This window comes from Amblyomma americanum, chromosome 3 (assembly GCF_052857255.1).
Source record: "Amblyomma americanum isolate KBUSLIRL-KWMA chromosome 3, ASM5285725v1, whole genome shotgun sequence".
Classification (NCBI taxonomy): Eukaryota; Metazoa; Arthropoda; class Arachnida; order Ixodida; family Ixodidae; genus Amblyomma; species Amblyomma americanum.
Genome location: NC_135499.1, coordinates 70,240,165 through 70,263,042, shown reverse-complemented (window position 1 = coordinate 70,263,042; position 22,878 = coordinate 70,240,165). Strand labels below are relative to the sequence as shown.

The 22,878-nt window shown below is 47.3% G+C and overlaps 1 protein-coding gene across 2 annotated transcripts in view; it reads right to left on the bottom strand.

Moving 5' to 3' along the window:
- Positions 1 to 1,439: 1,439 nt before the first annotated feature.
- Positions 1,440 to 22,878, bottom strand: part of LOC144124656 (venom metalloproteinase antarease-like TtrivMP_A) — a 78,561-nt gene continuing 57,122 nt past the window's right edge. Inside the window, exons 10-13 of one of the 2 annotated variants that reach the window (XM_077657466.1) lie at positions 22,118 to 22,285; positions 13,354 to 13,489; positions 2,567 to 2,713; positions 1,440 to 1,838 (exon numbers count right to left, since the gene is read on the bottom strand). In XM_077657466.1, the coding sequence (XP_077513592.1) occupies positions 1,650 to 1,838; positions 2,567 to 2,713; positions 13,354 to 13,489; positions 22,118 to 22,285 (640 nt within the window). In that variant the 3' untranslated portion in view covers positions 1,440 to 1,649. The remainder of the gene's footprint in view (positions 1,839 to 2,566; positions 2,714 to 13,353; positions 13,490 to 22,117; positions 22,286 to 22,878) is intronic. The other variant, XM_077657467.1, reaches the window with a different exon arrangement.

Genomic DNA, 22,878 nt, shown 5'->3' with positions numbered 1-22,878 from the left:
GCCGGTTCCGAATTCAGCGGGCGGACGGAAATGTTCGCTTCAGGTTCTAGCAGCTCTAGCTCATGTTCTCTGCCGGTGCGCTGCGGCGCATAGACGATGTTCGCGAGTTTGCCCAGAACAGGAGATTAATCATTGAATGCCTAAAACGCTCGTGTGTTGTGCAATGCAAGTGCGCGTTAAAGGACCCCGGATTGCCGAAAATAGTTATGGATCTTTCCACTACAGCGTCTCCGATAGCCCAGGTTTAGCTTTCGGACTTAAAACGCCGCATACCACAGCATTTACTTTTTATGCGGTGCAAAGGCACCTCCTGCTACTCGTTCAGTCTTAGGGAACAACGTACGTGGAGCCCAAATAAAATTTTTGTTTTCCCCACTTTGCACATGGAGTTTCTCAAGCTCTTCTGGGGACCTAACTAACTTCAGGTCTCCCCAGTGTACTTTCTCTCAGTTGACACAGTGGTTGCTTCATGAAATAGCTAATTCTGGTCCTGTTTCTTGTGCATGATTTGGTGTGGAAAGCAGAATGATTTGGTGCAGACAGCACTCCGACTGAAACATATTGCCGAAAGATGTCAACGTAATGATTTCTCTATTCACTACGATGTAGTCGTAACTGCTTTGCCTTGATTTGGATTCAGTACAGGAGCACGTTATTATCAAAACAACCAATGAGCCCCGGCATTCACGGCATAGGTATTATTCCAGCAATTTTATTGTCATTTGTAATAAATTCAATCACTCACGTTTATGTAGGCTGCAGTTAAACCAAATTTTTCTTGCCGCTGCATGTATGCTCTCGGCTGCGAATGATTTAATCCATGCCTAAAAGTGCAATCCTAATGGCGCATACTATCGGCACCATTAGCGCAAAATTGTACTCCTCTCATAATTAGTTAAGTTTGATCGCCATGTGCAATGATGCCTTACCAATCGTGTCGATGCGTTAGTAAAACATGGATAAAATGCCGAACATGCATGTTGCAGCTTCACATGTGCATGTGATGTTGTCACAGGAACTACACTAACATATTTTGTTCCGTAAAGCAGATAGGCTAGGGCTATATTTTCTGTATTTTTAATTTTTTTTCCTCATTTAGTCGGACATGCAGCCCTGAGGTGAAGCCAGCTTTACATTTCTGAAAGGAGCAACCTTGCACCTCGACGGCACTACCAGCAGTGTTAGGGCCACATGCACCCGTTCATGCAAACTTCCAAAATTCTTGGGTGCAGGATGAGAGCATGTGTATCGAAAACTCCTAATTTTTCCTGGGTAAGGATGTGCATGGATTTATATTCAATTTAGAGGTGTGAAATTTTTTGTAGGGCATTCTAGAGGAAGTATTACGTCGAATGTTTGTTTATCTCGTTTTATTTATTTCAGTTAAGACAAAGACTGAGCAAAAGCGAGACACAAGACAAAGATTGCAAGAGATGCGCAAAGACCTTCTAACGTTTTCTGTTTTGTTTTTAAATCTCGTTTTCTGCTAACTCGTGCACTTCACTGTACTAGATGCCACGGTTCACTTCTCTGTTTTACGGTTAAGCAAATGTAGAGAGAGTGCCCTCTTCAGTGTAATCTCGCGAAGTATATATACAAATGGCTTAATGCATCGTCAGTGCCTTGGTGATCGCCAGTGACTTGTACCACTATTTATACAATCCTTGAAACCCCATCCATGCGGGGTTTTTGACGACTGGTGCTTTAGGGCAGTCACAATGACATTTTTCTGTAGTGGCAGCCGTTGTTGTTGTAGGTCGCTGTGTCGATGGCTTATGCGGCCTCGTTGCAACTGAGCCATCAACAGGCCTATTCTGGCAGATACCTCGGATGCAGACCTGGCAACGAGATGCGAGCGTCAGTGTTCACTTACAGAGAAAAACAGTGACCTTACCTACTGCTTAGTCAAGGGCGCTACTGCAAGATTTTACCTTCACCTCCTATAATGGTAATATTAAAAATGCATAACTGATTATAATTGCCATCGTGGCCATGTAATCAATGCTAAATTGAAATTGACTACTTATAACATCAACCTGAAGTAGGAACTGATTATTCTTACTGTCGTATACATGTCATCAGGTTTAAGTTAAGTTATATGCAAAAATAAGCTTCTGATGCTTAGATAATGGTACAGGTAGCAAATTTTTAGGCTAATATATTTCTAATTTTTCAAACGTTCCTAAAGTCAACGCTACCTAACTAAAATAAAATCAGTATTGGAGCATTGCAACAATATGTTCAGCTGGCGAAGTACGTATTTAAAAGAACTGTAGGTCTTCATCAAGCAGGTATAAGGACGATTTTAGCAAACCTTAAACATTAAATGCGTCAGCACAATTTCCTTATCATGTAATGTTTGATCCAATATTTTTAAGAGCATCGTGATGTGGTCCTCGTGCGCTTGATATGTTTTATTTTTTCAATCGAAATTGACTGTTCTCTAGCCTTTACGACTAGAATGGCACATGAGCAGTACATTACTAAAAAGTCACCGCGCGAATAAGAAATAAGAGCTGCATAAATCTTTCTTCCGTAGTATAATAATACGTAGCTTCCTCTTTACCTTGCCTTCGCCACAGTACATGTAATCCAAGGCGTTATGCAGCTGGTAGTAATAAACGGAGTAGTGATATAAAACGCCGTTATAGTAATATGGCTGGTACACTGGATACTGGCATTTCAGCTTGCATTGTTGAAGAGTAGGTGACTTCTGCAAAACAAAAACACAGACGCTTTTTGCCGAATATGTAGTGAACGCGAATTATGCTTCTCACAGCCATTACGGTATAAATGTGTGTCCCACCAATTACTAAGAGTGCAACATGGACCATTTTTTTATTGCAGTTGCGAGTGCACTGCCTAACTAGCACGTATTTTCTTTTTTGCTTCTGTTTTGCTAATACATACTCGTACTTATCTGTTATTCATGCGTAAGCTCCTTTTGTCCGTAAATTCCCGAGACTGCCTCTATTAAAAAATGCGCTTAACATTGAAGCCATTTGTGCAGCATTCCTTTTAAATAGTCTCCATTGCAGTCTATACACAGCTTTAAACGGCTCTTGAGGTCTTGGAAACAGTTAGAAAACGCATCTTTTGGCAGGGCTGTCAGCTCTTTTGTCGTGGCCTCTTGAATGGGGTCCACGCTCTCTATCTAGCGACCTTTTATGGCTCTGTTCACAAGAGGAAACAGGAAACAATAGCATGGGGAGAGGTCAGGCGAGTATGGCAGGTGGGGAAGCACAGCAATGCTCTGCTTGGCGAGAAATTTTGTCACGCTGAGAGCAGTGTGTGGCCTTGCGTTATCGTGCAGAAGGCTCCATTGTCCAGATGCCCATAAGTCAGGGCGACAGCGTCGAAGTGCATCACGCATGTGTACGCGCATATAAAACTTCTGATTCACCATCTGCCCTCGTGGGACGAACGCGTGGTGTATGACACCTCTGCTATTGAAAAAAACTATCAGCATTGTCTTTTTTTGGTCTTCTGTCGCCGCACCTCTCTCGACGCCGGAGAGCTTGTGGACCGCCATTCGGCTCTCTGCCTCTTTGTTTGAGGATCGTATTGAAAACACCGTGTTTCTTCTGCAGCAATGTTGCTATCGACGAATGCCGCATCCTTCGCTGCCTCGGCGACAAAATCAGCGCTCACTGATGCCCGTGTGTCCTTCTTGTCCTGTGTTAGGTAAGGCGGCACAAGTCTGGCATTCAGCTTTCGTTTCCCCAAGTTATCACGCAAAATTTGGTGGCATGTTGTCTTCCTAATGTCGAGAGCATATTTACCTCATCCGAACAACGTTGTTTTAATTCCGCGAGGTTGAAGGGCGCCCCTGCCTTGTGTCGTCTTCCACCGACGTTCTCCTTGAAACGAAGATCTTGTTCAACATGAAACCTTGCGCCCGCGATAACGCCTCGTTTTCATAATCGTCATGAAGGAGCTCATACGTCTGTTTAGCTGTCTTGCTAAGCTTCACACAGAATTTTATGTTTACACGCTGTTCGAGGTGGACGTCCATCTCTTCATACTCACTCACAGCAGAATGCGCAGACGACTAGTGACAACTTATTTTCTACATGTAGGGCCATGTAATGGCTGCCACAGTAATTAACATGAAATGCACAGATTAGCCGGAAAAGATGGCGCTACACATACGCATCATTATTTGTTTTGGGGAATCGTTTCTAGCGAATAAAAGAAATCAGACTCGAAACTGTACGGACAAAGGTTGTATTAATTGTACCTATGCCATATTGCATACGTAATTACGTCTAATACGCTCGTGCATATATAGTGCTTGTTTATATAAAGAAAGTGTAAGAATGTAACGTAGTACACTTGCGAAGACAGGGGACACTTCCAATCCCCCTCAAGGGCTTCAGTGGGTTAACGCCCAAATATGCAGAATTGACCATTCTCTACTTAACAGTCATAGATCGCGGCGAGTCCTCGAACCACTACCCGCGCAGTGGCACCTGGTTAAGCGATGGGCCACTGCAGTGGGAACTAGGTCTTTTCAGCACAGCCAAAGTCAGAGATTGTGCGATCCATGTCGCTCTTCCCGAGGAATCTTTCCAGACCAAAACAAGACACGCACACTCGGGGTTTGTGAATCTAGAGTAGTGCTTTGGCACTAATATTTAGTTTAAACAAGCTTTGTGCATAATCTATTTGAAAGCCTTGCAAACAATCATTCCTTGACGTTTACTGAGTGTTTCGCCTCACCGGCAGGATAAAAATTGCCAGTTTCGGAAGGAAAGCACTGCGTCGCATCGCAAACACGCTACATGCAAGGCGCCAGAGCCGAAACCTCACCGCCGAATAGGAACTCGGCTTGCGTACTGCTGCCGGGGGCTAGTGCGCCGCTGCTTTTCTGCGCTGAACGCGGCGAAGTGACAGCTGTTCTTTCAATATTGCCGCCAATGCTCACTTCATTTCTTTAAAACGCCACATTCGCCCAATCTCGATCACGGCTGCGTTAACGAATTAAGAGCTCCTGTTGTAGACCGCAAGCCCATATGCATGCGGCATTTTTTTCATATTTCGTACGCTTTCTTTTCAACGTAGAAATAAAAGTCATTAACAGCACACGTAAAAGTAAAACATATTGAATAAGAGGTTTCTTGCCAAGCTCTGCATTTTGGCGGCGCAATTTTCGCCAGAACCGAAGCACATAAACAGTAATTTTTAAAAAAATTTTTTTGGGTGTTTCTTTAAACAAAGTGCAAACATACTAAGAGTAACTACATGCAATTTAACAACATGGTAGAAGGCACCTGCACCTATCTAGCCTCAGTTTATTTCTCTTCTTTGATTAAGCATAGCTGGAACACCTGCGTGTCGGGTATTTCAAATTGTTTGATACAGATTTTTCTTCTAAAAGGCGCGAAACACACGTGGATACAGGCTCTGCAGGCAGATTCCCTAGAAAAGTGGACGTTACAATCTTGATGGAGTGCAAATTAAAAACGATTATCTCCCTCCGGTTAACTGAAAAAAAAAAGCTGGGCAAATTGGTTCAACTTTAACATGCTCTAACAATGCGAAAGACGGCAGACCAAGAAAATGGTAAGGCAACATAGCGTTCGTTTGAATTTCCGCTACGTGGTCCTGCCTCTTTATTGGTTTGTCGCCTTTCGCTCTGTTAGTGCATGGCCCCTTTCTTATCTTTTGTTAAGAGGGAAATATTCGTCGTCAGAAAGCTAGACCAGCTAGCTTCTCAAGTAAGCCCTCTTTTGAAAATTTCTTAACTGGCAGGGTAGTTGACAAAATTGAACTTAAAATTAATGCTTTCAAACACTCGGTAAGCTCGCTTCTGCAGCCTGAATTGCCGTCGCTGCACGTAGCGTCATGCCAGAAACAATGTCAGAATTTTCAGTTCTACATTTAAAACATATGAGATGCATAAGTCTTTAGAAAATAAGCAATTGAGTGGTGGCATTTGTTCAATGTGTAGTGGTGGAATGCGAAGCTAAACAGTTTTCAGAAGTGTTTGTTTCACTGTCGATATCTCAGAACACAAATCTTTCCCGACTTTTAAAAATCGAGTTCACCTTCGATGTGCACGGCCTTCAATCTTGCAATAGTTTTACAGGAAGTTCTCCACAAACATTTGTGCAGCGCAGAGAGGTACTATACGACCTAGTGCTTCGCGAAAGCTCGTGCACACCCTTTCAGCGTCGTCGTCTTCAAGAGCACCGATAGTCACTTCGTTGTCAGCGGGTATGGTAACGCTATCCCCGCGGAGATGTCAACCTCCTGGTGAATACAAGGCAGACGAGGTGCAATGGGAACGGTATGGCTTAAGGCAGGCGACTTGCACTATTTCGAAGGAGGTGTAGAGGTCCAGGTCTTGGGGTGGAGTGATGCAATCTCGTAGATCACGTCGTTCGTTTGGCGTAAAACACGGGAAGGGCGCGCGTAACGAAGCAGACCATTTTTGCACAAGCTTACACGACTGGATGGGAGCCAGAGAAGGACGAAGAAGCCGAGAGGATAGTGCAGATCTCGGTGGGTATTGTCGTAGTATCGTTTTTGGGACCCTTGAGAGGCAACACTCAATGACGCGCGAACTGGTGGGCGGTGTCGGCTCGGAATATGGCATCACGAGCATAAGTAGTGACGAAGTCGCCGGCGCCGGAGAGTAAAGTATAGGTCTCGTTAAAACAGAAAATAGAAGGGCGGGTACCCAGCTGTATCATGCATAAAAGAGTTCTAAGCGAATGTCACAAATGATAGTTTAAGGTCCCAATCGCGATTATCATTAGAAACATACATAAAAAGATTGTCAGTGAGCGTGTGATTGGGACATTCCGTAAGACCATTCGTCTGAGCGTGATAAGCCATGCTGAATTGGTGTCCAACTGAGCACGAACGAAGGATTTCGTTATACCACTCTGGAGAGGAACCACCTGTTACAATCTGTGAGCAGTTGTAGGAGGCACCATGGTACAGTAAGAGATCGTCCAGAAGAAGTCAGCCACGTCACTAGCGCAGCTGGTGGGGAAGGCGCGCGTGATAGATGACCGTGTGGCACAGTCGGTGGAGACGGCGATGCATTTGCTCCCCAAGCTGAACACCGGAAAGGGCTCAAGCAAGTCAAGGTGAACACGCGAAAATGACTAAGCTGCGATGGCAATTGTCTGCAAGTGTCCGGGAGGCAGAACCGAGGGCTTCTCTCGGCGTTGACAGTGCTCGCACCCGGCCACATAGTGTTGGTCGGAGCGGTAGAGGCGAAACCAAAAAAAAAAAACGCCGACGAACGCGGGCGTTCGTCGGCTGGTCACCAAGATCACCAGCCGTCGGAGCATCATGCAATTGTATGAGGATTGCGGAACGCAGGTGTTGAGGGACGACAAACAAGAGCTCAGTGCCAAACAAGTAAAGGCAGAATTTCTGTGCGAGTGAAAGCGGAATGTGCAATTTCGTGACCATTTAGAGGAAAGCAAATGATTGAAGCATAATTATCATCATCACCCTGAGTACGCCCACTGCAGGACAAATGCCTCTGTCATGTCTTTCTAATTAACTCTGTCCTTTGCCAGCGGCACCCACGGTATGCCCGCACGCAAACTTGTTGGTCTCATCCTCCCAACTAAATTTCTGCCGCCCTCTGCTCCGCTTGCCTTCTCTTGGAATCCACTCCGTTACCCTTAAGGACCAGCGGTTATCTTGCCTTCGCGTTACATGCACTGCCCAAGCCCATTTCGTCCTTTTGATTTAGACTAGGATGTCATTAACCAGCTTTTGATCCCTCACCCACTCTGCCCACTTCCGGTCTCTTAACGTTACACCTGTCATTTTTCTTTCCATGGCTCGCTGCGTTGTCCTTAACTTAAGCTGAGCCCTTTTCGTTAGCCTCCACGTTTCTGCCCTGTAGGTGAGTACCGGTGAGATACAGCTGTTGTACACTTTTATCCTAAAGGATATTGGTAAACTGCCGTTCATGATCTGAGAGAGCGTGCCATATGTGCTCCATCTCATTTTATCCTTCTAGTTATTTCCCTCTCAAGATCCGTATCAGCTGTTACTCATCATCATAATCATCAGTATTAGCGGTAAACGGTCACAGTAAGTCTGGGATGAATGTGCAATGCCTGCCCCCCCCCTTGAAATCTTTAGCTTTGCCTTAAAGAATCTCTGAAATCTTTCCTTCGCATTACAATCCATGCTCATGCCCATGTCGTTTTATTGATAATAGAGATTTTTATATCTTTTGGTCATAACTGAGCATATAACGCAGTGAAATTTGGTTATTGCTTATTTCTTTTCTCAAATAAAGAATAAATTTAGCGACAAATTCTTTCTATCGCTTGAACCACGCCGTAACAGAAGGAATAAAGGAGTTTTCGATGGAGGTGAACCGTTAACGCGCCCGTGTGCTGTGCGATGTCATTGCACGATAAAGATCCCAAGGTAGTCGAAATTATTCCGAAGCCCTCCACTGCGGCACCTCTTTCTTCCTTTCTTCTTTCACTCCCTCCTATATCCCTTTCCTTACGGCGCGGTTCAGGTGCGCACTCCGAAGTCAAAGATATGGCACACAAAGGCACACGTCAGGGAGGTTTTATTTCTCCCCTGCTTTCAACATTGCTATGCTGAGACTATCGCGTGCACCACATGCACTTCCAAATGTAGCCTTTACCATATACGCGGATGATATAACTATATGGGCCACAAAGGGCTGCCTGGGCAAAAAAAAAAGCCGCCCTAAAATCAGCAGCCAGAATCGTCGAGGACTTCGCCTAACAAAGCGGCCTCATCTGTGCCCCAGAGAAGTCGGAGGTCATACGAGTACATGGCCCGAGATACGACCCTCCAGGTCCCATCAACCTCCCGATCGAGAGTCAAGCCATCAGAGAAGTTAATCTGATCCACATTCTTAATCTTTGGATACAGAGCAACCTCCGGGTTACCCGCACCATCCAGACTCTAAAAACCACAGCAAACCAGATAGCTCGCATGATCAGCGGCATTACCAAGCATCCCCACGGAATGTGAGAAGAAGCTGTTCGGCTGGTGCAAGCACTGGTACTTAGCCGAATCACATACGGACTACCCTTTCACACGCTAACAAAGGGAGAGGAGCAGCAAGTTGCACCATCATAAGGGGTGGACAAGACGACCCTTAAACTTCCTAAAAAACACATCAACGGAGCGTCTAACAATACTAGGAATCTTGAACACTGTTGCGGAACTAACAGAAGCTATCCGAGCATCTCGAATAGTAAGACTTCAGACCACCCATGCTGGACGAGCTACCCTATGCCGAGCAGGTACAGTTTCGACACATCCGCGCACTAGATGCTCAATCCTCGCTAGAAAAACAGCACAGAAAATGCATCAGTCTGGTCCCGTTGCCGAAACATATGCGTAAAGACGTTCACACAGGCACACGACGAGCGCTAGTAGCCTACTTACACCGACACCTAGCCAATTCCCCAAACGTGGTTGATGTTGACGCCGCAGCGTACCCGGACCATGACAAGTACGCAGTGACCGCAGTATACCACCGCTTCTCCACTCGATTCACTGCTTCTGTAAAAGCCGAAACACCAGCGGCCGCGGAGACCACCGCCGGGGCCATTGCCATTAGGCATTACGAGTCCCAAGGCCAAAGCGCTCCTGTGATTACAGACTCGCAACACGCGTGTCGAAACTTCCTTAGAGGCCGAGTTCCAGAGCACGTCAGTCGGCTCATGGGCACTACACCCCTCACCAAGCACCACCAGATCACCTGGACCCCAGGCCACGAGTGACGGGAGGGAAATGAGAGGGCACATGCTCTATCTCGAAGCATCATCAACCGGTTGGGGCCACATCCCACCCATCAAAACCGTGCCCCCTTTTACCCCTCTACCTTCTAGTTATAACGAAGGCCTCGAGTTTCAGCGTCTTCAAAGAAGACAACTCCCTCGACCTCATTGGAAATTAGACACCCCAGATGCCGTCTCTTGGCGACAGTTACAGACGAACACATTTCCAAACCTCCATAGACTATATCTCACGCACCCAACATTATACTCCGACACCTGTCCATGGTGCCAGGCCTGCCCTACCCTCTTCCACATATCGTGGGGATGTGAGGCAAAACCAAACAATCTAAAGACGGAAAACATGTCTTTTGAGCGGTGGGAGGCGCTGCTGACCAGCGATAACCTGGAGGACCATCGTTTCCTCAGTTAAGAGGTTCGAAAGGCAGCTCAAGTCAGTGAAGCCCTGGAATGAGGGCCCCACCCATAAGCTCGCCCAAATTCCCTTCACTTTAATTAAGTTTTCCTCTTCCTACTCCTCTGAAGGGTTTGAAAGATACTGCGCCGTTTCCTTTCCCCAAAAACCAATTTTCAATTTCCAGGTCTGGAAAAAGTTAGGAAACAAAATATATTGAAGAAATGACGACGACTACTGGATGCACTTAGTGGTAAATAGAAATGTCCTCTCCAAGAATAAATAATTTTTTGCAGCATATTTCAAGTCTTTCAATAAGTTTAACAAAAAACTGGAATGTGAATGGCAAGGAGCCTCTTTAGAGATGCAGTATCGCTGCGCAAGTGGTATTGCGCGACAGGTTTATGGGCCTATGTATATTCATGTAGTGTACAATATATGAAGAGATAACGAATAATATGAAGAACAATTTTTTTATTCGCCAACCAAAGTTTTGTGGTTATGAACTGTCTTGTAGCTTGCGCATTATTTCCCCCACCCGAGATTGACATCACAATAAGCATTATATTATTTAGTCGGTAAATGCTTCTACAGCACGTGTTAATTGTTTCCTTTATTATAACTGATAACTTTAGATCAAAACCTCTGCATATGGAAAATAAACATAATCTAGTCAATTTTACGGCAATTTAGAAGGAAAAAAAGTTGAAAGAATGAAGAAAATAAATGAGCTCACTGGACAGTAGTTATAGATATCCTGTAAAAAAAATTTATGCATCTCCTCGTAATGCATTTCCGGCTATTGCCAAACAAAGTTAGCAAAAACAGCAGTGTGGGGAAGCGCGGGACTCCACCTGTTTGTCATGAAGAGTTTTTCTTCTTTCAATATATTTTATGGACAAAAATAATAGCAGATCTCTTTTTTATTTGTCATGCGATTACAATTAAAACTAAAGAAATCAAGGTGGCCAACCAGCTACACATTGCCTGATTTACTTTGAAAATTAAGTCTTAAGCTTGTCACTACAGCCGGATACAACTGAGGTATACATTGAAGCTAATCCTAGATTCTGGACTGCTGAGCAGTATTCCTCTCTGACACAATTAAGCAGTCGTTAGAGCTTTCCTTGTTTCCTAAGCAAGAAGGAACTAACGAGACGAAATTATAAGCTTGACGATTCCGGTGCCCTTGGCTTGTATGATATAATGAAACCTTCCAAAGTTTACCTTATTCCCTGTAGGGATTGACCAGCGGATTGATACAAGACGGCACGGACCGCAACCCTCTGTTACCGAGTGCTCTTTATTCAAGACGTATCGTAATTTAGGTAACAACCGACCTTATCTACTTTAGTACTCGGCTGCTTATTTAACAACCATATTTAATGCCACTGCTAGCCTTCCAGCTTGCAATCTAAAGATCACAAAATGAACAGCGCGAAATCATGACAATGAAGATGCCATGACGATGTTAAGCTCTGTCATGTAAAACCAACTACCCTCCCGTAAAACATTTGTGAACCTCACATAACATGTAAAGGGTATGCTGGAGACAGCCAAGTAATGACGAATATATATATATATAATGTAACGTGAAGATGTGCACACCAAAAGGGAAAAATATGTTTACAGGGAAACAGCTTACAGCCACGCAGCCGAACAACCGGGCACGCGAAGCCCAGCCGCAGAAACGCACTTCGTCCTCTTCGCGTTCCAAGCCCGAGCGCACCAAGCACGAGCGTTCCAAGCACAAGCACAACCGTAGCATAACTCCCGGCGGCAAAAGCACCGTCCCGGTGCTAAGTGGATGATGTAGCAGGCGTGTGGTACGGTTTGAGACGGACTACATGAACGACGTCAGTCAAAGGGCTAGTGGACGACGTCGGAGCATGAAGAGGTGTAATCTCGTAGGTCACGTCGGTCACCTGACGGAGAACTCGATAAGGGCCACTGTACTGACGTAGAACTTTCTCAGAGAGACCTACACGGCGAGAAGGAGACCAAAGGAGGACGAGTGCGCCCGGCGGATAGTGTACTGGGCGATGCCGGCGGTCGTAAACTGACTTCTGGTAGGTCTGAGATGCGGTGAGCCGGTCTCGGGCGATTTCACGGGCCATAGTTGCTCGGGAGATGGCGTCACGTGCATACTCTGAGGTCGAGTCAGTAGAACTCGGTAGTAATGTATCCAATGGCAGCGCAGGATGCCGACCAAACAGAAGGTAGAAAGGAGAATAGCCGGTGGTATCATGCCGCGACGAATTATAAGCAAATGTTACATAAGGCAAGGCAACGTCCCAATCGCGGTGGTCGGGCGAGACATACATGGATAGCATATCGGTCAGAGTCCTGTTGAGGCGCTCGGTAAGCCCGTTCGTCTGGGGATGGTAAGCTGTAGTGAGCTTATGCTGCGTGCCACAGGACCGGAGGATATCGTCAACTACTCGGGACAAAAAGTAGCGGCCGCGGTCCGTCAGCAATTGGTGTGGAGTGCCGTGGTGAAGGATTACGTTCTGCAATATATATATATATATATATATATATATATATATATATATATATATATATATATATATATATATATATATATATATATATATATATATATATATATATATATATATATATATATATAAGGTCAAAATACCCTGAGAAGCGAACCACAGAACTGAGATTATTGTAGCCGGCACCATTAGAGCCGGACAAGACGGTTCCTCACAATGAACCTAATATGGACAGTTTTGTTTAAGCAGATGCCTGCCGCTGACGGTGTTACAGTCCCTAGCTGTTCTTTAGATGGTCGGGAATCAAACGATGCGTTTGCCTAATATAAGCAACGGGGAACCGACGCCACACTAAGGGAACGCCATGTTTTTTCACATCTGCACTTTGTCTACCTCTTCTGTGCTCCCTTCGTCAAATGTGTAAAGTTGCATACGGTGGAAACGCGACGAGCAGAATAATTTTGAACGCTGCTACAGAGATTTGCAACTTTTTACGACCACCAACTTTTTGGTGTTCTTCGTGGAAACCGAACTTCCTAACACAGATTTCTTCAAGGATTCATTTCTATCTTCTGAAATGACAAGAATGAGGATAAGGTGTCAGCCGATATATGAGACAGATACTGCGCCATTTCCTTTCCCCAAGAACTAATTTTCAATTTTCAATACATTTTGAAACATAACGTACCAGGTCAGCAGTGACGTTGGACTGGTTTGGAACTACTTGTTTGCAGTAATCATCAGGCGAAACTTCCGTTCCAGGATACCTACCATCTTCTTTTTTTCCTTCATGGGTAACATCCCAGCAAGCCTTTCCTCGCATACTGTGTTGAACAAAAAAAAACGTACATCAGGCGAAAGCATTACTAGTCCCATTACGAGAAAAGCCGGCGGTGTGTGTGCACTCGCAGATGGCACATACAATCCCTGCGATGGCAAGTAAAAATGGCGACGTCATCAAGCGGCCGTACGACGCACACAGCAAGCCGAGAACCGCCACTTCAGGTTGTCTTTTACATATCGTTAGTCTATATAAAGTCGCCACTGGCATACTTTTATATATGGCGCCAGTTTTTCCGACATTTGTACCATAATTGTGACACAACCGTTTGCAATACAGCGTTACAGGCGTCTCATACGATTCCTGCTTCCAGATAGCTTGCAAGTGGTAGTCAAGTTGGGGCCTAGCTTCCAACAGGGGTTCGAACCATCGACATATGCAGCTTGAACTGTATGCCTTCCAGACTACCTCTTCCCTTAGAGCGCGGTTGATGTGTCCACCGGGATGCGAGACAGTTACTGCGCCATTTCCTTTCCTCAAGAACCAGTTTTACTATCAAAATTGCTCTGAAACCGTTCATAGTACGGCGTTCCGGGTTTTGTCAAACAGCCGTGTGTGTGTGCGTGGGTGACTGTGCACCCAGGAACCGCAGTCCCACATGTAGGCACTCCTAAGTGTCTGTGCTGAATTTTTTCAAGCGTAGTATTAAGCTTTGCTAGGAGCGTTACTACCGCTCTATCTCAGCGAAGTGTTTGGCAACTGGATAGCGCCTAATGGATTTCACTGGCTTCAAAATAATTACCTAGGCACTTCAGTCTGCTTACGTGGAGGAATGCGAAAGCATGAAGCTTCCTAGAACGCGGGGTTTTTCCACGACGCCAGTACACGATATATTTATTTTTATTTTTTATTTGATTTTCTATTTTTATTTCTAATTGATTTATTTTGTTTTTTCTTACTTTTCACGTTCACATGCTATGTCGACGTCCGTGGCTCTTTTGACAGCCAGTTGCTATGTCGACGTCTGTGGTTATTGTGTCGTCGAACTCTAATCAATCAATTATAATTCATCAGCCAATTTTTTCACAGAGCAAGATCTCATCACGCACTATCTAACCCAACCAAACTTTTACACATAAATATTAGTTGAACGGCAAATCGTACGGAGAAGCTATATCGACGTTTGTGGTGTCGAAGCGCAATTTTCGTGTATAATAAGTATCTAATTGTACCACTTCCACCAATTTTTTCCACGGCGAGATCTCATCAGGCATTATATAATAAAACCAAAATTCTGCATATTACTCTTTACAGAACGGCGTAATCGGCCGGAGAAAGTTTTGCTGACACAAAAATCTGGACATAGCCACCGAATGCTTTACACAATAAAATTTCATCAGGAAGTTGGAGTATGCACACGCAAACGATATCTGAACAAGCATTCCTAGTTGGCTCGGCTCTAACCACGTGCCGCGCAGCGGTGAACACTAAAAATAATCTCGAGAATCTTGAATACTAGATACATCCTGCACCCACCGCGGTGGCTAAGTGGTTAAAGTACTCTTCTACTGAACCGGAGTACCCGCTTGTCGACTGAGCCGGAGCACCCGGGTTCGGACACGTGGCGTTCGGAGGCAGAGTGAGCGATTGCGCTTCAAGTGCTCTCCACAAACTTTGTCCTTTACGACCGGATTAACTCATCCCAGCCGTCTGAAACTAGTGTAATCAGTCTTCGCTTCTCGTCAGGAATCTGCCGATACCAACCTTTCCCGATTTGAACCACCGCATCAAGAGGTAAGTCCATAATTTTTCCTCACCACGCTGTGCTAGGAGGGTAAGCCACGCGGCGCAGCAGCCGCCGACACCGAACGCCTCTAGAGAGACAGCATCACGCTCAGAGCAGCGGCGTGTGGGCCCCTCGACTGCGGCATGGAGCCCATTCTAGTGGACGGAGAAGACATATCTCCCTCGGAACTTATCTCGACCAACGGCTGGCAATCAGCGCACGAAAAGCCAAGCTCCAATAGCAAATTCGCTCAATCATTACTCCGAATCTGCCTCAAGACCCGGCCGGGAGCTGCCCCGGCCGCCGCAACTACCTTCCCTACGCCACCCCAAGATACCCATCGACGACCATAAGATCATCCTCCTTCCCCGTGGCGGCCTCAAACTTCGGACCGTGAACGGCGTTGTGCTTCGCAATGTCATTCTGCAAGCAGCCCGCCTCAGACCACAAGAGGCCAATCCTGGCAGTCATCATTAACACCCTCCATCATCTCATCCTCATCAACACTCCCAACCCGCCGCAGCGCCGACTCCGCTACCTCGCCATCAAGTCCTTACAAATCAAAGGCACCACCTACGACATATACTCTTACCAAGCAACACCAGAGGTCTGCGCCCGCGGCGTGGTCCACGGGGTCCCTCTCGACCGCTCATATGACGACATCACGCGCAGAACACTCCCGTCCTCGACTTCAGACGCATGGGCTCAACAGAGTCCATTATCGTTCTCTTCGAACAATACTGGGCGCCCAAGCACATCTACTACTCCTCCGTACTCTATAGGTGCTACCTCTTCAAAAAGAGATCGAGCACTGCCGTAACAGTGGCGCACTCGGCCACCGCGCGGATTTTTTCCCGGCTCCCAAGCAGCGCCGCTGTCCCAGCTGCGACCAAGTCGAACCCCCTGAGAGCCACTCCTTCATGCCACAATGCAAAGTCTGCGGCAAAGCACTCCTGACGGCTGACAGAGCGTGCAAGGCGCGCTTGCGCACACCATACCTCGTCAAAAACAGGTACTGTGATGCCAAGCGAGCCGCAGAGGCAAACGCTAGCCCGGCTTCCACCAGCCAGGCTCCACCCCAACACCGCAGCCACTCCACGACCCGGAAGCCCCAAGCCTCGCGGCTCACATCGATGTCCTTTCCGGTGCTGCAGCCCGCCGCACCAAAACAGCCGTCCACCCCTAACAAGCCCAATGTCCGGTCCCCCTCCTGGATAGATCCAGGCCACCACCACATCCAGTCCCACCGAGACCACCTCCCCAGCTACCCAGACGTTGCACCAGTGATGTGAGCTAGGCTGACGTAGTTTCCCGAGACTCCGCCAACCCCCTCTATGAAGAGCTGTTGCGTGTCCGCGCACAGCTCGCCTCCCTCCAAAAAACACACCTCCGCCTCCAAGCACAGCTGCATGCCTACCAGCAAGCTCAAACCCCTACACCGGCGCCAGCGCCCGCTCCTACCCCGCCCCCCCTTCTACCGCCACCTCTCCCTACTCGCGAACCGCCGACCAAGAAGCGGGCTGACCACACCAACTTCGGCCGAGGAAACCCCAACCCTGCCTCCCAAATTCAAACAACTCGTGGAGGCCAGAATTCAGGCCGCGGTGCAGACGGCCATTCATGCGTTCACTAATCCATTCGCAAACCTTACTACCCGTCTAGACAAATCTGCCCTCCAAACTGACGAGAGATTTAAGGAGCAAGAGGCTCGCCACGCGACAGCCTGAGCCGCCTCGCGGCCTAAAAAGAAGGCCCAACTCCACACCATCTCCAGCTCCTCCGCGCAAAACGACAGCTCCAGTGATGGCAAGACCAGACATTAGCCTCACCATCTGGCAGGACAACTGTCGAGGCATTGGTTCCAAGCGGGGACTGCTTCGCCCGTTCCTAGCTCGGGCAGATGGCCCCGACGCGCTTGCGCTGCAAGAGCCTTCAAATCCCCTCACCCTACACAGCTACGTGCCCATCGTCCCCATTGCTCCTACACCCCCTTGGGTTGCAAGAATCGTATGCCGGGTGCTCACTGCTATCTGCCACCACTCTAGGCGTAGACCTAAGAAAAGCATTCGACAGCGTTACCCACGCAGCCATCCCAGAAGGCCTCCATGCCCTAGCCTTAGGCCCGCGCATGTACAATTACGTCCGCTATTTTCTCTACAAACGCACAGCCACGCACGCCTTAAGTGATCACCGGCTGCCCGGTGTCTCACTGGAAGCACGGCGAACTTCTCAGGGTGCTGTGATGTGTCCTATACTCTTAAAATTGCCCTTCAACTCCCCCACCAACACGCATGAGTACCCAACATACATTTCAGCCTCTATGCTGGCGACGCCACTGTCTGGATAATCGAGGCAGTGATTCCGGCATGGAAAGCTGCGTATAGACGGCCTTCAACACCATCGATCCAAACGCTCGCAGCCTAGCTTGCTCTCCTTCCAAATCAGAACTCTTCCTCTACCGCCCCAGGCCGCACGATCCCGCCAACCCTCCCATTTCACACACTCTAGAGAACCACCCCCTTCCCCTGGTCTCCGAGATTCGCATCCTCGGCCTCGTCCTTCATGCCCACGGCACGCATAGCAAAGCCATTTAAGCTCTCCAGACTCAAACCAAGCAAGCCATGCGTCTCATCCGACTAGTGGCGAACCGGCGTGCGGATTTGCGAGAGCGGAACACTCTCCGCTTCACCCAAGCCTACATACCAGCCACACGGCGTATTCGTTCCCCTACATCCCGCTAAAGCAGAAGGAGCGGGACCGCATCAACGCGCTCCTGAGGAGCTGCACGAAGGTAGCCCTCCGCCTACCCGGCAGCATCTCTACCGCTCGGCTCCTCAACCACGGTACCCACAACCGGTTTGAGGAACTGACAGAAGCCACCCTAACAGCACAGCTAACTCGCCTGTCGGGTACCGCGACAGGTCGTACTCTACTCTGTTAGCTAGGCATCACCCCGATCACCTATCCTACCGAGGGGGTTCCCCTACCTCCAGACCTACGCTCCCATCTCAACACCCTTCCCACCCCTAAGAACATGCACCCCGAGCACGACGTAGAAAGCAGGGCAGCCCGCGCGAAAGCCCTCCTCCACACGCTGTACGGTGACAGTTTCGAGGTAGCCTAGGTCGACGTGGCAGCGTACTAGTCGGGCTCCCGCATGGTCCTCGCCGTGGCTAACAACCAGGCCCGATTAACCGCATCAGGCTCTACTAGCACAGACTCATCCGAAGTTGCAAAGGAAGCGGCCATTGCGCTCGCTCTCATCTCCACCTCTGTTACCAAAATTCTGTGCGGCTGAAAATCCGCCCTATACAATTTCGCCAATTACCTGACATCCCGCACCGCGGCTCAGCATCTAAACTTCTAGCACCCCACCCGCCCCGTAACCCCTATCTGGACCACCGCACACGCATCCCTCCCGGGTGTCGAGGAGGTCCACTCCCTTGCCCGAGGTCTCACATTCCGGGCCGGAGTTGGACTTCCTGCGCCGTACCAGAAGTGTCTGCTTACGTTCAGAGATATTCTCATCAGCTACCGAGGTAACCGACGCCTTTGTGCACCGCCGGCTCTCTGCTCAACCTTAATCGAGGCCTTTCACTGGCGCCGACTCCAGACCCGTACTTCTCCCTATCTAATTTTTCTTCATGCCCGCTACTCCGATCAATTCCTTTCCTCCTGTGAGCTCTCAGGGAAACCGGGAGACATTTTCACGTCCTCGTCACAAGTCCTATCTTGCAACACCCTCCATCCCCAAACACGGTGGAGTCACACTGCGAGACTTTCCTCGCCACCTCAACTGCTGCTGACTAGCGTCGGATAATTACCGCTGCCCTGAAGCGGATAGCCTTCCAAGGACTGTCCTTTGCTCTGTAAGGGCAGCCTCCTAAGGGTTGCCTCATGCCATGTAAGGGGTTTGCCCCCCTCTGTACTGCTCGGCAATAATTGTTTTTCACCACCACCACCCGGACTCGAACCCTACCGCGGCGGCTGTGTTTCGATGGAGGCGAAATGCATAAGGCGGCCGCGTGCTATGCGATGTCAGTGCTTATTAGAGATCTCCGGGTGGTCGAAATTATTCCGGAGCTCTTCACTACGCCACCACTTTCTTCTTTCACTCCCTGCTTTATCCCTTCCCTTACGGCGCAGTCCGGGTATCAACCTAGACATGTCAGTGCGCCATTTTCTTTCCCCCAAATCTCCGCCGCGGTGGCTCAGTGCTTATGGCACTGCGCTATTTACCCGAAAGACGCAGCTGCGATCCCGGCCATGGCGACCGAATTTCGATAGAGGCGGGTGCTAGGCGGGCCGCGGGTGGTTGTACGTAATACTGAAGAAAGGGTGGCTGGTCGACCTCTGAAATTTATTTTGACCTTATATGTTCTTCCTGATGACTGAACAGAACCCATGAGCAAATGCCTTTTTACGAAAAATGTTTTCGAAGCACGCTAATTTATAAATGATGGAGAACTGAAATTTCGCGCTTAAGTGCTCTGACGTTTTGACACATTTTGATTAAGAATTACATAAATTATATAAAAATTATGTATCTGAAAACTCTTTGAGTAAATTTATACGTGTTTTATTTGTGCTCCTTTATTTTATCGGTATGCAAGCTATAAATGTTTTAATCAAAGTTGTCAAAATCCGCAAAAAGAGCGTTTTTGTACTTAGGTATGAAGTCGTTATAATAAAAACGGCTTGTAGCAGAGTGGCAGTAATTGCTCGTTATCATATGTGCACACCGATCTATCAAACTGCCGCAGTTCATATTCATGCTTTTTCAATACAGAGATACGATAGCGCTAAATTCAAGTAAACACAAAACAATGAAAACTTCTGACAATTAATAAAACATTTTTATGCTTTTCAAAACTTTTTGCACATGTTCTCCTTTATATCAAATTTGGGAATCATATAAAGCATGAAGCTCCCTTGGCGCCAAAACGGAGATCAAAGAGCCGAACCTAAACCAACATTGGAGGAGCATTTAGTGCAACCGTTCCTGGTGCCTGCTTGCTGCGTTGCCGCCGGAGCATCGCATGCGTCATCAAGAGCGCCTAGGTGGTCTTGTGGTGGTAAAAGGGAGCGCCCGGCGCTAAGGAGCACAAGTTCGGCCTCGCAGCCCGAGAGGCTCACGCGCAGTACTGGAAACGCTTGACGATCAAGGAAGGCGACAGCGCCGTGGGAATTTCTGTTATTAGGTAATGTTCACTCCGGCGACACAGGTCCCATGGCGCCATTCATCAGCATGCCTAATAGCGAGCTCTGGTCGCGCGGGTCGCCATAAAAAAGATGCAGCAAAATATCCCAGCACGCTGTCGCTCTCGAAGGAAAGATTAGGAAAGTAACGCGGCTGATGTGGGACGCTCTCCAATACTCGAGTGTGGCTCTCAGTATCTGTGAGCCTTTCAAGAATACGCTACGCCTTTCCTTCAGTTTATTTCAAGCTTACGTCTGCTCTCGATGGCGAAATAGAGGGTTAATTTTTCAACGTAGCCTCCGCTTTTTTTGCTTCGTGCCATTTTCCAGCCCGTCAAACAATGCGGCGGCCACTTACTTGAGCACGGACAGTGGGCACGGTTGCGGCGTCCAAACACGTTTGGTTAGATTTATGAGGGTTTCAACGTCTCAAACGTCTCATACTATGCGGGACGCCGCAGTGAAGGGCTCCAGAAATTTCGACCACCTAGGGTTCTTTAACGTGCACTGACACCACACAGTGCACGGACCTCTAGAATTTCGCCTGAAATTTTACCATCGCTCCCGGGATTGAACCCGCCGTCTTTCTGGTCATCAGCCGAGCGCAATAATCACTGCGCCACCACCGCGGAGGCTCAAAACACGTTTGGGAGTGCAGAAATGTAGTAGAGCACGAGCGCTGTCACGTTTCTTTTTTACATTTCGCAGGCTCTCCTTAAATGCCTAAAAAATGACACGTAGGACGTATAGTCTTCGCAAAATATATAGAGCACAAGAAAGTTTGCTTCCAAGCCGTGTAGCTGGGCTATTTAACACACTTGAAAGTCCTAAACATGGGAGGGTTGTGCAATTAAGGTCCTCCCGCCTTCCTGAGATTAGGGCCCCTAAGTTTGGAAGAGGAGACGCTTTGCAGTGCTCAGAAGCAGACGAATTGGGCTGTAGACTTTTGACAAAGACTGTACGTTTCCATTAAAAAATCAATTGGTTGTTTCGTAACCCCGTCTACAACTTAACGAAACGCCCGTGGCCTTAAATGATATGTTCGACTTCTTCATAATTAATCTTAGCTATGTAACTGGCGAAATTAGTAAATAGAGCACAGGGGAGCGTACAACGACAGGGCAGAAAATGCTCTCAGTTTCTCACAGCTCCGTTGCGCTGCTTTTTTTTTTTTTGGGGGGGGGGGGGGGGGGCTACGTTACGTGAAACACTCCGTATATGAGAAATGCGGCTTTGTCTAATTTGCTAGAACTCCTTAAAATCACCTTTCTAGCCATTTCTAGTATCGAAACTGAGTCCCAGTCAAACGTCAGTTTTTGCCAGACACTGCCAATCACCGCTAACTAGCGCCAGACACAGCCACTCAATACAGACAAAACTGCTCCTGCATATATCATTCCACCTGAGCTTCTGCCAGAGAGGGCTCTTTTCTCTACTTAGTTCAGTCAGAGATATAAATGGCTACTTGCTTCCGGCATTTCATTCCGCACCTTAGTTCAGTTTTCTAAAATTTCAACTAACGCACAGATTCACGCTTGTTCTGCATGCGCACTGCTTCTATATTTGTTATTTAATGCTGCACTGGTTATTTTTGTTGAAACCACTCATTTCGATGTCTTTAGTCTCCCGAGCATTTTCTCATACTCTTCAAAGTTTTATTGACGTTTGTTAGCTGAAAGAACTCACACGACTACAAACTGCATTTGTGCAAGGCTGCAGGGAGAGAAGCGATGGCGATTAGGCCCGTTGTCGATGTAGCTCATGATGAAACCGCTCTCCCAAAGGCAACTTAGAGAGCCTGGGTGTCCTGGCATTGAAGGCAGCGGCGGGCTTTGATCGTGGGCAGAGCCGAGCCTTGAAAATAAATGAAAAAATAGCTGTCCAACATGTTTGTTTACTACGCTCTGTAAGCGACATTACTGGCACCATTAGCAACGTAACATTCGTCAATACTTGAGCACGAGAGCAACACAAGTAGACCTTTTAACGTGTGTTGAATCTACTGACCAGCATGTTTTGGACCACGTGTTATTATCGTTAATCGTTTTTTATTTCCACCTGTTTGTGAGTTTTTTTGCGCAATGATACAGCCTATACACTGGCCAGTCAGTTTTCTTAAAACTGGAATGCACTTAAATGGGTATTTAATTTACGATATGACCCAAGCACGTTGTTACACTAATTGTTATCTTATATCGCCGAGTTGGAACTGTTCCCACTGTGATTTTTCGGAGTTGCCTAAAAGAAACCTAAACAGTTGTGCTAAAATCTGACAGCCAGAACTATGATGAGAGGAACCTGGCTTCAATTTTCGCTTCGATATGAACTGGCTCTCAGATTTAAAAAAAAAATATTTGAATTGCGGTCAATTACATAGCTTCATACACCCTGGCTAAATTTCTAGAAAGCAACTTGATGAGCTGAAATAATAAGCGCCAGAATTGGCA